We start from the raw sequence: 13,079 nt of genomic DNA on the forward strand, positions 1-13,079 counted from the left end.
AAGAACACACCTTCACACACACAAACAACAGAACACACATACAGTGTTCAGCATATAATATAATGACACATAGCTTACTGAACACACCTTCACACACACAAACAACAGAACACACACAGTGTTCAGCATAGAATATAATGATACATAGCTTACTGAACACACCTTCACACACACAAACAACAGAACACACATACAGTGTTCAGCATAGAATATAATTGCAAATAGCTTACTGAACACACCTTCACACACACAAACAACAGAACACACATACAGTGTTCAGCATAAAATATAATGACACATAGCTTACTGAACACACCTTCACACACACAAACAACAGAACACACATACAGTGTTCAGCATAGAATATAATGACACATAGCTTACTGAACACACCTTCACACACACAAACAACAGAACACACATACAGTGTTCAGCATAAAATATAATGACACATAGCTTACTGAACACACCTTCACACACACAAACAACAGAACACACATACAGTGTTCAGCATAGAATATAATGACACATAGCTTACTGAACACACCTTCACACACACAAACAACAGAACACACATACAGTGTTCAGCATAGAATATAATTACAAATAGCTTACTGAACACACCTTCACACACACAAACAACAGAACACACATACAGTGTTCAGCATAGAACATAATTACACATAGCTTACTGAACACACCTTCACACACACAAACAACAGAACACACATACAGTGTTCAGCATACAACATAATTACACATAGCTTACTGAACACACCTTCACACACAAACAACAGAACACACATACAGTGTTCAGCATAGAATATAATGACACATAGCTTACTGAACACACCTTCACACACACAAACAACAGAACACACATACAGTGTTCAGCATACAACATAATTACACATAGCTTACTGAACACACCTTCACACACACAAACAACAGAACACACATACAGTGTTCAGCATAGAATATAATGACACATAGCTTACTGAACACACCTTCACACACACAAACAACAGAACACACATACAGTGTTCAGCATAGAACATAATTACACATAGCTTACTGAACACACCTTCACACACACAAACAACAGAACACACACAGTGCTCCGCATAGAATATAATGACACATAGCTTACTGTGTGGTAAAAAATTACTGGGTAAAATTAGAGGCATTGAGCAGAAAACAGCTATTTGGAGTCTATTGAGGCAACTGTAAGCTTGATATCCAGGACAACCATGCTAAGATTCAAATGTAGAGCAGAACAGTTCCCCACACTCCCCAGTGCAGAGAGAGGAGTAGAGAGAAGAGATAAAACAGGAGAAAGAGCAGAGGAGAGCAGAGGAGAGGAGAGGAGAGGAGAGGAGAGGAATTAGAGCTGTCAATGCACCCAGGACCTGGAGCTCCCACTGCAGAGCCATTGATCACCCAGTTAACAAGAAGTGCAGTAAATCAGCAGACACACAACATAGAGATAGAAAAGGGAGAGAAAGAAAGACAAAAAGAGAGAGAAAAAGAGAGAAAGAGAGAGAGAGAGAGAGAGAGAGAGAGAAAGAGAGTGAGATAGAGAGAACGAGATAGAGGGAGAGAAAGAGAGAGAGAAAGAGAGAGAGAGAGAGAGAGAGAGAGAGAGAGAGAGAGAGAGAGAACGAGATAGAGGGAGAGAGAAAGAGAGAGAGAAAGAGAGAGAGAGAGAGAGAGAGAGAGAGAGAGAGAGAAAGAGAGAGAGAGAGAGAGAGACAAAGAGACATAATGTGATGCAACACAACACAATGCACCAGACACATACGCTGTATACAGTATGTCAACAGAGATATTCTAAAACTGTATGGCACATTAGACAGGTAGACAGACAGAGCGAGATGGTGTTCTTATTTTCCTTTTTTACCTTCAAATTACTTTAATCTATTGTCATCTCATTGAAAAAGCAATCTATAGACTAGCCTAATGTGCTTTTGTTATGTCCCTACTGCTTGTGTGTTATTCTAATGTTCATACTAAAAGAGATGTGGTTTTGGTTTGCAAATCTATAGTGGAATGTAATCTAAATGAATCCTGGTTACCCTGGTGGGATGGCTCCTCTAGCAGTGCCCATGGAAATGCGCTGGGTTCCTGGCCGGTTCAGGTTGTTCTGCCCATTGATGATGACATGGTGGCCGTGGGAGTGTGCATGGGTGTGGGAGTGGCCATGTGCAAGCGGAAGGGACGGCAGGGCCGGGGAACAAGGGAAGTTGGAACTAGACAGGGGCGACTGCACCTGTTCAACTTTAGCTTGGCCACTTCCTGCACTTATGTTGTTATGCTGTATGTTGTTGCTCCCGGCACCGGAGGTTGGGGACCAGAGTGTGGTCCCGGTGAAAGTGTTACTCTGCCGTACCACATTGAGCGTGCCTGTGGCCCCTGGAGCTCCTGCGGCCCCTCCGTACAGCTTACGACGCTGAGAGGCCAGGATGGCGTTGGAAGCGGCCCGCGTGCTGTTGACTAGAATGCACTGCTGGCAGGAGCAGGGTTGGCCGGAGCTGGCGCCCACAGGCCACGACTGGGACTTGGGGATGGAGCCCATGATGAGAGGGTAGGCCAGGTCCATGCGTCGGCGCAGGCGGCGTTTCCTCTGGCTCTGCCGGTTGGTCTGGACCATACTGTTGAAGTCAATGAGGTAGCAGAAGCCCAGAGAGGTCAGGTCCAGCCAGGGGTGCTGCTTCTCATAGGCGTTCTGGATGGTCACACAGATCTCCATGTCGTAGGGCGTCCAGGAGCCGCTGTCATTCTCCCACTCCCACACCACACCCTTCCCCGGGGCCGACGACGGCTCATAGAAGTTCCTGTGGACCGGCCTCATGGTGCCTGGAGGGAGAGAGCGAGAGGATAGGAGGTCAGAGGAAAGAACTACTGTACGTATCCATCATAGATGATTCACTTACCAAGATCTCAAACCACGTTTTGTTTAAATAATCATGGATTTAAATGTATAACTCATTGAATAAATTGGCCAAGCATGCTTCAAAACAGAGGTGTAACCCTGCCCTCCCGCTGATGGCCTCACAGCCCCCACCTCCAATATAACACAATTACTGTGGTCACATGCGAAATCAGGACACCTCTCCCCATCCATCTCCTGCTTGCTACGCAGCACACCAGCAAGGGTATCCAGGCTCTACGGCTAGGACCGCCACCACCACCCTTCCCCCATTTAATTTAACAGCTAAATGCACACTAACTTGCAGTGGAGCACCGGGGTGATAATGGAAGGAAGGACGTGTGTGTGGTGGGGGGAAAGGCTGGCGTAAAAGGCTGTCCCCCCCAGACACACAGCACAGCATCACTGGCACCAGAGAATAAAACGCATCAGCAGAATCAACAGCACTGACCTTGAATCCCTGCCGCAAACTGTGCTAAAGGACTTGGCTTGGCAGCTCATTTCATTTGGAAGGCTGCTGAGAACCTCTGCACACAGACACACAGCCAGCTGCCTCTGTCACTCACCTCCCCAGGCAGTCAGTCATCCATTCCTTCCCTCATTCTCCTTGCCTCGGTGGTCTATTGATTGACTTTCAATTTCCTCCACACACACACACTCTCTTCCTCATGCATTACTTCCCATGCCTGATGTTAGGATAAAACTCACCAATTCACACTCACTCACTCATAGCTACCACTGTTTCATCCATTCAATGAGCTCACTCACTGTATCACTTATTCACTGTTTCACTCCTGACTACCAATTACTCATCCAGCACGTTGATTTACAGTAGTATACCCAGAGCCTCAGGTGGGGATAGAGGATGAGATGGAGTGAACAGCTCTTCTACAGAGTAGGCTTTTATCACTTAGTGTTCTCTCCTGTGGGACACATTAACATGCAGCAGACACACATTCTCTCTTTCTCCCTGTTAGGCGGTGTGTGTGTGTGTGTGTGTTCTCACATCTCAGACCCTCTCAATGGGTGTGTAGCAGCACCACACTCTCTTGTTAAACGCTGAGTTAACTAACACTAGCCTTATAAATATTTGATGATGTGGAGACTTTTTATCTGCTGGGCATCAATGTAGCTTCACCAAGGAAATATAAACACAGGGCCCCATAAAAATCTGTTTTGTTTTTCAAGGTTTCCTTTTCCCTTGTTTTTCAAGGTTTCCTTTTCCCTTGTTTTTCAAGGTTTCCTTTTCCCTTGTTTTTTTTTGTGGTTTTTTTTAAATCACACTTTAAAAAAAGAAATAGAAAAACAACACATTTGGATGTTCTAAAGTCCACAACAATGTTTAAACCACATCAGGGGACCACTTTTGAGGTCTAGGATATTTTGTTATTTTATTTACATTGTTGGGTGTAGTAACCCTTTAATTCCAGCGTGGTTTTTAGCGGGTGGTTTTGTAGTGCACGTGTTGGTAGATTTTGCGAAACAAATACCAACTGGATTGACGCAAATAATCATGATATAATTCTGCCAGGTAGGCATAGGCTACATTGTAGCTAGTTAACATTTAATTGAGAAGGTGTTCTGGAAAGCCTTTCCATCTACCAGAAGACTTTTCATTAGCCTCGGCTACACAGACGGGGAATTCTCATCGCCTCTTCAGAAAGTTGCAGGAAATACGAATCACTGATGCATTCTGTTCATGTCTTATGATAAACTTTGGCAAATTAATTCATTTTCAATACATTTAGTTGATTTCCTTACTAAGTTCAATTCGTTTTTTTAATTTTGTTGAATTACGATTTAATGTCTGGACTCTGTCCGAGTTCTCTATCCCAGATTTTATAGGGCCCTATAAACATTATCTTCCTTTAAGACCCAATTAGATTTTCATAGGCCCTAATGGATGCTAATGTAGAGAACATACACAAAATCACTAAAATATATTCTGTAAACGGTGACATGTCCAAATGGAGGTTTGATTGGAAATCATGTTACCTGGTTATTACAGCAAATTACTCCAACAGGTTATGATGTAGGGCCATGACATTCCCATGAGGAATAATCCCTCACCAGGAATTTGTGAATACATTACCCTTCCTATTCCAGACCATAAATCATATACCTCACATATAAACCCCAGGATATTATCAAGGCGAGACCCAGATAAAGACACAGGCGGCAGATGGTTGGAGTCTTACAATATTTAATAATCCAAAGAGGTAGGCAAGAGAATGGTCGTGGACAGGCAAAAAGGTCAAAACCAGTTCAGAGTCCAGGAGGTACAGAGTGGCAGACAGGCAGAATGGTCAAAGCAGGCAGAATGGTCAGGCAGGCAGAATGGTCAGGCAGGCAGAATGGTCAAAGCAGGCAGAATGGTCAAAGCAGGCAGAATGGTCAGGCAGGCAGAATGGTCAGGCAGGCAGAATGGTCAGGCAGGCAGGTACAGAGTCCAGGAGGTACAGAGTGACAGACAGGCAGAATGGTCAAAGCAGGCAGAATGGTCAGGCAGGCAGAATGGTCAAAGCAGGCAGAATGGTCAGGCAGGCAGGTACAGAGTCCAGGAGGTACAGAGTGGCAGACAGGCAGAATGGTCAGGCAGGCAGAATGGTCAAAGCAGGCAGAATGGTCAGGCAGGCAGGTACAGAGTCCAGGAGGTACAGAGTGGCAGACAGGCAGAATGGTCAAAGCAGGCAGAATGGTCAGGCAGGCAGGTACAGAGTCCAGAAACGGGCAAGGGTCAAAACCGGGAGGACTAGAAAAAGGAGAATAGCAAAAAGGAGTACAGGAAAAACACGCTGGTTGACTTGGGAAAACATACAAGACGAACTGGCACAGAGAGACAGGAAACACAGGGATAAATACACTGGGGAAAGTAAGCGACACCTGGAGGGGGTGGAGACAATCACAGGGACAGGTGAAACAGATCAGGGCGTGACAGATATAAACTGGCAAAAGAAGAAACATGGGAACGTCGAACAGACAAGCGCTAACCCTCTAGCTGAGGGACTGTATCTGGTCTACTGTGCGCATTTCTATGCTGTGGTAGTGACTGGGGTTAGATAGGGCCTCAAAGAGTGAGTGAAGGTCAGAACAGTGCAGTAATCACATGGAACCATAACAGGAAGCTCCACTCACATACAGCATGAACAACCTCGCAGCACCTTATATGGCTGTCTGTCTCATGCAGTAATTTACTGTTGTATATAAAATGGCTCCAGCCCAAAGACTGAGGCTGAGTTGTTGATGCTCTCCGTGTGACCCAACCGACCCTCTATGCTCTTCCTGACAGGAAACGGAGAGAGAGTGGTCACTTCCTGTCTGACCCTATGTGCCTTTGGCACCGGTCTCTCCCTTCCCCCCTAAGTCTCTCCTCCCCTCTCCCCGTCCCATCCTCCTCCTCATGACATCCTCCAGATGTCCTTGCCTAACAAAACAGCGGTCCCATTGGGTGAGGAGACGTGGCTGTGTCATGTACAACTGTGTCAAGCCTCACTGTGGGACCCTAGCTCACACACGGAAAGGTGAGTTCAGGGTGAATTAAACTGTTAAGACTCTTGTGGCTTCCTGAAGATATGTTCCTTCCCTGACAGAGTCTATCATTCCACCACTCTCTTTAATAGGATTGTTTTGGTCTTCAGCTGAAGACAGGTCTGTCTGACTCGCTCCTCACAGGTCTGTCTGACTCTCTCCTCACAGGTCTGTCTGACTCTCTCCTCACAGGTCTGTCTGACTCGCTCCTCACAGGTCTGTTTGACTCGCTCCTCACAGGTTTGTTTGACTCGCTCCTCACAGGTCTGTCTGACTCTCTCCTCACAGGTCTGTTTGACTCGCTCCTCACAGGTCTGTCTGACTCTCTCCTCACAGGTCTGTCTGACTCTCTCCTCACAGGTCTGTCTGACTCTCTCTTCCACTCTCTCATCTCCCGCTGATGCCAGCCCTCCCTTTCCGCTCCTGTCACTCCTGGCTAGTCACCAACTCTCTGACAAATTTGTCACATTTTCCACCCTGTCACCCATTGGCTACCATCCTGATCTTAGACAACACTCTTGTTGTCCACATTACCCAGCACTCATGCTCTCGCTAGTGCTGCACTAGACAGGCTGATGATAAGCCCTGTATGCCTCTAGATACAGGCCCATTATGTATCCTAATAATTGACAAGCTTCTCCAATTCCCCCTGGGCCACCCTGAGCTTATTAAAAATAGCTCCATGAGTTCCTGTAACTACAGAGGGAGAGAGGCCAGTAACAGCTACACTGTGAGGCTGCCGAATGCTAGCTAACTGAGTAGCACTTAATAGGAAGAGGCTAATATTTTTTATTTATTACAGATGTAGGATCTTAATTTGAGGCAGTTTGCTACAGCAGGAAAATGATCTTGCAGCAACAGGAAATGTGAATTATTATGTGGATTATAATTAATGGACAATTTTGTAGGGGTTGCTAGATTTTTCATAATGGAAAATCAAGTCAAAAATGTCTAAGTGGAAATTACAAACTTCAGAAGTCTTTTTAAACCTTAAATACTGTACACTATAAGTTCTCCTGCAACAGTGTGATCAAATTAAGATCCTACATCTGTACAGCAGCCAAACTGACTGGCCAGTAGCGAACACTGTGGTGCTAGGTCAGGTGCACTCTTTTGCTCACTTATATATCATAACATAAGATTCATTATAGCTATACCTTTCCTAAATCAGGGTTTGACATATACAAGCTTTTCTATTTTACTGCTGTGGGATATATTGCCATTTGGTACAGTTCATCGACCTAATTTCTAACTAAATGTTTATTGGGCTGTACATCAGCCTGCACTTAAATGGATTTATTATCCATTTACGCGTTCTCTATGCGAATATTGTATATCAGTGAAAGAAGACTAAATATTCCATTATGTGCTGCTACTGTATACAGGCAATAAAGTAATTGAGGTATGTTTGATGTTTTCCATAAACCCCACTAGCACAGCTTGAACGGAAATATCCCTTTCATCTCCTGAAAAAAGGCCTTCACAAACAATTCACCCGATACAGTTATGAGAGAACACACAGAACTAGGAGGGTGTCGATGACATAAAAATATGTCCTGGTTGTGAGATAAAACATCTAGGTCAAACAGGTCTGTGGTGAAGTAGTGAAAATACAATCTCTAGGTATGTACCCATAAGGATTAGGACCCCTGAAACATATGGATGACATGCATACAGCATCAGCAAGCATGTTCACAAAGTAATATAACATACATCATAGGTACTGTGAGATACTGTTCTAGCGTTATACCAGCATGCCACTAACTCGTCTGAGATCAGAGAGCTAGGTAATGAGGATGACAGTGTGGTATCAGTAGCTGGCTTGAGAATGTTACTGGCTACAACATACTACTCCTTACCATAACTATCCCACCCAAGCTCCCTCAAACTTAATTATCCATCACTTTAACAAAGCAAATTTCTATACTGCTGAGCCACTGTACAGTTTTGACATACTAATGCAGAGCTATAATGGACCCGTGGTGCTGGGAAGCAACCTAGAATCCCTACAGCAGCAGCCTCCTCTATCCAGTCGACGTGATGGATGAACAAAGGACGAAAAGGTACAGGTGGTTGGGAGGAGAGGAAGAGGCTGGCGGGGGAGGGTTGGTGATATGCATAGAGCTTCTCTGCTAGAGTGGAATGAAATGAGGATGTCTCACTTTCTCTTACCCGGGCAAGCTTACAATGTGTATACTGCAGCAGAGCAGAGTAGCCCCCAATGACTCAGTCCTCCTAAGACAGGCTGCCAAACAAGACAAGCTGGGGGGGAGTAGCAGAGCCCCCCCATCTCTACCCCCTTGCCTTGGGGAGCTGGCCAGTTACAATGCACTTGTGCAGAGTTTGCAGTTATGGTGGTAACAAAGACGGACCAAAGAAATTGAATTAGTCTTGAGGTACCTGTCAGATATTGCACTGCAGCAATGCAACAGACCCTGAAACAACCCTCCAGACTGTGTGTGTGTGTGTGTGTGTGTGTGTGTGTGTGTGTTTGTGTGTGTGTGTCGTGACTGTCCTGTGTCAAGGTGCTTCAGCTCTGTCAAGTGTACTCTCTTTCTACTTCTCTGCCACCCCGTTGAGTGTGTCACAAGTTGTCACTTCCACTTCACACAGCCACACAGATAAAGCCCCTCATCAGGCAGCAGGTCTAGCAGCAGCCTGCATCTTTAGCATGTCACTGGGATGGGACACAGAGCCCCAGGCCTGGGGCGTCACAAAGACTCTCCATAAGACACTGTCCAGACCTGCCACAGAGGATACGGCAAGCAGCCTTCTTGTTAGCAGAGCAAGGGGATGGTGGCAGTACTGTACTGTGTTAAGGCGGGTGGTAGGAGGTGGATGGTGGCAGTACTGTACTGTGTTAAGGCGGGTGGTAGGAGGTGGATGGTGGCAGTACTGTACTGTGTTAAGGCGGGTGGTAGGAGGTGGATGGTGGCAGTACTGTACTGTGTTAAGGCGGGTGGTAGGAGGTGGATGGTGGCAGTACTGGTGTTAAAGCAGGTCAGGTGGGTGGTAGAGGTACTGTACTGTGTTAAGGCGGGTGGTAGGAGGTGGATGGTGGCAGTACTGTACTGTGTTAAGGCGGGTGGTCAGGTGGGTGGTAGAGGTACTGTACTGTGTTAAGGCGGGTGGTAGGAGGTGGATGGTGGCAGTACTGTACTATGTTAAGGCATGTGGTAGGAGGTGGATGGTGGCAGTACTGTACCGTGTTAAGGCGGGTGGTAGGAGGTGGGTGGTGACAGTACTGTACTGTGTTAAGGTGGGTGGTGGGAGGTGGGTGGTGGCTGTACTGTACCGTGTTAAGGCGGGTGGTAGGAGGTGGATGGTGGCAGTACTGTACCGTGTTAAGGCGGGTGGTAGGAGGTGGATGGTGGCAGTACTGTACTGTGTTAAGGCGGGTGGTAGGAGGTGGATGGTGGCAGTACTGTACTGTGTTAAGGCGGGTGGTAGGAGGTGGATGGTGAGAGGACTGTACTGTGTTAAGGCGGGTGGTAGGAGGTGGATGGTGGCAGTACTGTACTGTGTTAAGGCAGGTGGTAGGAGGTGGATGGTGGCAATACTGTACTGTGATAAGGTGGGTGGTAGGAGGTGGATGGTGGCAGTACTGTACTGTGTTAAGGCGGGTGGTAGGAGGTGGATGGTGAGAGTACTGTACTGTGTTAAGGCGGGTGGTAGGAGGTGGATGGTGGCAGTACTGTACTGTGTTAAGGTGGGTGGTGGCAGTACTGTACTGTGTTAAGGCGGGTGGTCAGGTGGGTGGTGGTGGTACTGTACTGTGTTAAGGTGGGTGGTGGGAGGTGGGTGGTGGCTGTACTGTGTTAAGGTGGGTGGTGGGAGGTGGGTGGTGGCTGTACTGTACTGTGTTAAGGCGGGTGGTAGGAGGAGGTGGATGGTGGCAGTACTGTACTGTGATAAGGCGGGTGGTAGGAGGTGGATGGTGGCAGTACTGTACCTTGTTAAGGCGGGTGGTCAGGTGGGTGGTGGAGGTACTGTACTGTGTTAAGGTGGGTGGTGGGAGGTGGCTGTACTGTACCGTGGTAAGGCGGGTGGTAGGAGGTGGGTGGTGTCAGTACTGTACTGTGTTAAGGCGGGTGGTAGGAGGTGGATGGTGGCAGTACTGTACTGTGTTAAGGCGGGTGGTAGGAGGTGGATGGTGGCAGTACTGTACTGTGTTAAGGTGGGTGGTGGATGGTGGCAGTACTATACTGTGTTAAGGCAGGTGGTAGGAGGTGGATGGTGGCAGTACTATACTGTGTTAAGGCAGGTGGTAGGAGGTGGATGGTGAGAGGACTGTACTGTGTTAAGGTGGGTGGTAGGAGGTGGATGGTGGCAGTACTGTACTGTGTTAAGGCAGGTGGTAGGAGGTGGATGGTGGCAGTACTGTACCGTTTTAAGGCGGGTGGTCAGGTGGGTGGTGGTGGTACTGTACTGTGTTAAGGTGGGTGGTGGGAGGTGGGTGGTGGCTGTACTGTGTTAAGGTGGGTGGTGGGAGGTGGGTGGTGGCTGTACTGTACTGTGTTAAGGCGGGTGGTAGGAGGAGGTGGATGGTGGCAGTACTGTACTGTGATAAGGCGGGTGGTAGGAGGTGGATGGTGGCAGTACTGTACTGTGTTAAGGCGGGTGGTAGGAGGTGGATGGTGGCAGTACTGTACTGTGTTAAGGCGGGTGGTAGGAGGTGGATGGTGGCAGTACTGTACTGTGTTAAGGCGGGTGGTAGGAGGTGGATGGTGAGAGTACTGTACCGTGTTAAGGCGGGTGGTAGGAGGTTGATGGTGGCAGTACTGTACTGTGTTAAGGCGGGTGGTAGGAGGTGGGTGGTGACAGTACTGTACTGTGTTAAGGCGGGTGGTAGGAGGTGGATGGTGGCAGTACTGTACTATGTTAAGGCATGTGGTAGGAGGTGGATGGTGGCAGTACTGTACCGTGTTAAGGCGGGTGGTAGGAGGTGGGTGGTGACAGTACTGTACTGTGTTAAGGTGGGTGGTGGGAGGTGGGTGGTAGCTGTACTGTACCGTGTTAAGGCGGGTGGTAGGAGGTTGATGGTGGCAGTACTGTACCATGTTAAGGCGGGTGGTAGGAGGTGGATGGTGGCAGTACTGTACTGTGTTAAGGCGGGTGGTAGGAGGTGGGTGGTGACAGTACTGTACTGTGTTAAGGCGGGTGGTAGGAGGTGGATGGTGGCAGTACTGTACTATGTTAAGGCGGGTGGTAGGAGGTGGATGGTGAGAGGACTGTACTGTGTTAAGGCGGGTGGTAGGAGGTGGATGGTGGCAGTACTGTACTGTGTTAAGGCAGGTGGTAGGAGGTGGATGGTGGCAATACTGTACTGTGATAAGGTGGGTGGTAGGAGGTGGATGGTGGCAGTACTGTACTGTGTTAAGGCGGGTGGTAGGAGGTGGATGGTGAGAGTACTGTACTGTGTTAAGGTGGGTGGTGGCAGTACTGTACTGTGTTAAGGCGGGTGGTCAGGTGGGTGGTGGTGGTACTGTACTGTGTTAAGGTGGGTGGTGGGAGGTGGGTGGTGGCTGTACTGTGTTAAGGCGGGTGGTAGGAGGAGGTGGATGGTGGCAGTACTGTACTGTGATAAGGCGGGTGGTAGGAGGTGGATGGTGGCAGTACTGTACCTTGTTAAGGCGGGTGGTAGGAGGTGGGTGGTGACAGTACTGTACTGTGTTAAGGTGGGTGGTGGAGGTGGATGGTGGCTGTACTGTACCGTGTTAAGGCGGGTGGTAGGAGGTGGATGGTGGCAGTACTGTACTGTTAAGGCGGGTGGTAGGAGGTGGATGGTGGCAGTACTGTACTGTGTTAAGGCGGGTGGTAGGAGGTGGATGGTGGCAGTACTGTACTGTGTTAAGGCGGGTGGTAGGAGGTGGATGGTGAGTACTGTACTGTGTTAAGGCGGGTGGTAGGAGGTGGATGGTGGCAGTACTGTACTGTGTTAAGGTGGATGGATGTGGCAGTACTGTACTGTGTTAAGGTGGGTGGTAGGAGGTGGATGGTGGCAGTACTGTACTGTGTTAAGATGGTAGGAGGTGGATGGTGGAGTACTGTACTGTGTTAAGGCGGGTGGTAGGAGGTGGATGGTGGCAGTACTGTACTGGTTAGGTGGATGGTGGCAGTACTGTACTGTGTTAAGGCGGGTGGTCAGGTGGGTGGTGGTGGTACTGTACTGTGTTAAGGTGGGTGGTGGGAGGTGGGTGGTGGCTGTACTGTGTTAAGGTGGGTGGTGGGAGGTGGGTGGTGGCTGTACTGTACTGTGTTAAGGCGGGTGGTAGGAGGAGGTGGATGGTGGCAGTACTGTACTGTGATAAGGCTGGATGGTGGCAGTACTGTACTGTGTTAAGGCGGGTGGTCAGGTGGTGGAGGTGTTAAGGTGGGTGGTGGATGGTGTGGTAAGGCGGGTGGTAGGAGGTGGGTGGTGTCTGTACTGTGTTAAGGCGGGTGGTAGGAGGTGGATGGTGGCAGTACTGTACTGTGTTAAGGCGGGTGGTAGGAGGTGGATGGTGGCAGTACTGTACTGTGTTAAGGTGGGTGGTGGATGGTGGCAGTACTATACTGTGTTAAGGCAGGTGGTAGGAGGTGGATGGTGGCAGTACTGTACTGTGTTAAGGCAGGTGGTAGG

The 13,079-nt window shown here is 48.3% G+C and overlaps 1 protein-coding gene across 3 annotated transcripts in view; it reads right to left on the reverse strand.

Moving 5' to 3' along the window:
* LOC115139957 (E3 ubiquitin-protein ligase DTX1-like) overlaps nucleotides 1–13,079 on the reverse strand; it is a 76,935-nt gene that overhangs the window by 27,365 nt on the left and 36,491 nt on the right. For all 3 annotated transcript variants that reach the window (XM_029677867.2, XM_029677866.2, XM_065026599.1), the window contains exon 3: nucleotides 2,076–2,856. In XM_029677867.2, coding sequence (XP_029533727.1) covers nucleotides 2,076–2,856 — 781 coding nt within the window. The remainder of the gene's footprint in view (nucleotides 1–2,075; nucleotides 2,857–13,079) is intronic.

This window comes from Oncorhynchus nerka, linkage group LG13 (genome assembly GCF_034236695.1).
Source record: "Oncorhynchus nerka isolate Pitt River linkage group LG13, Oner_Uvic_2.0, whole genome shotgun sequence".
NCBI classification, from domain to species: domain Eukaryota; kingdom Metazoa; phylum Chordata; class Actinopteri; order Salmoniformes; family Salmonidae; genus Oncorhynchus; species Oncorhynchus nerka.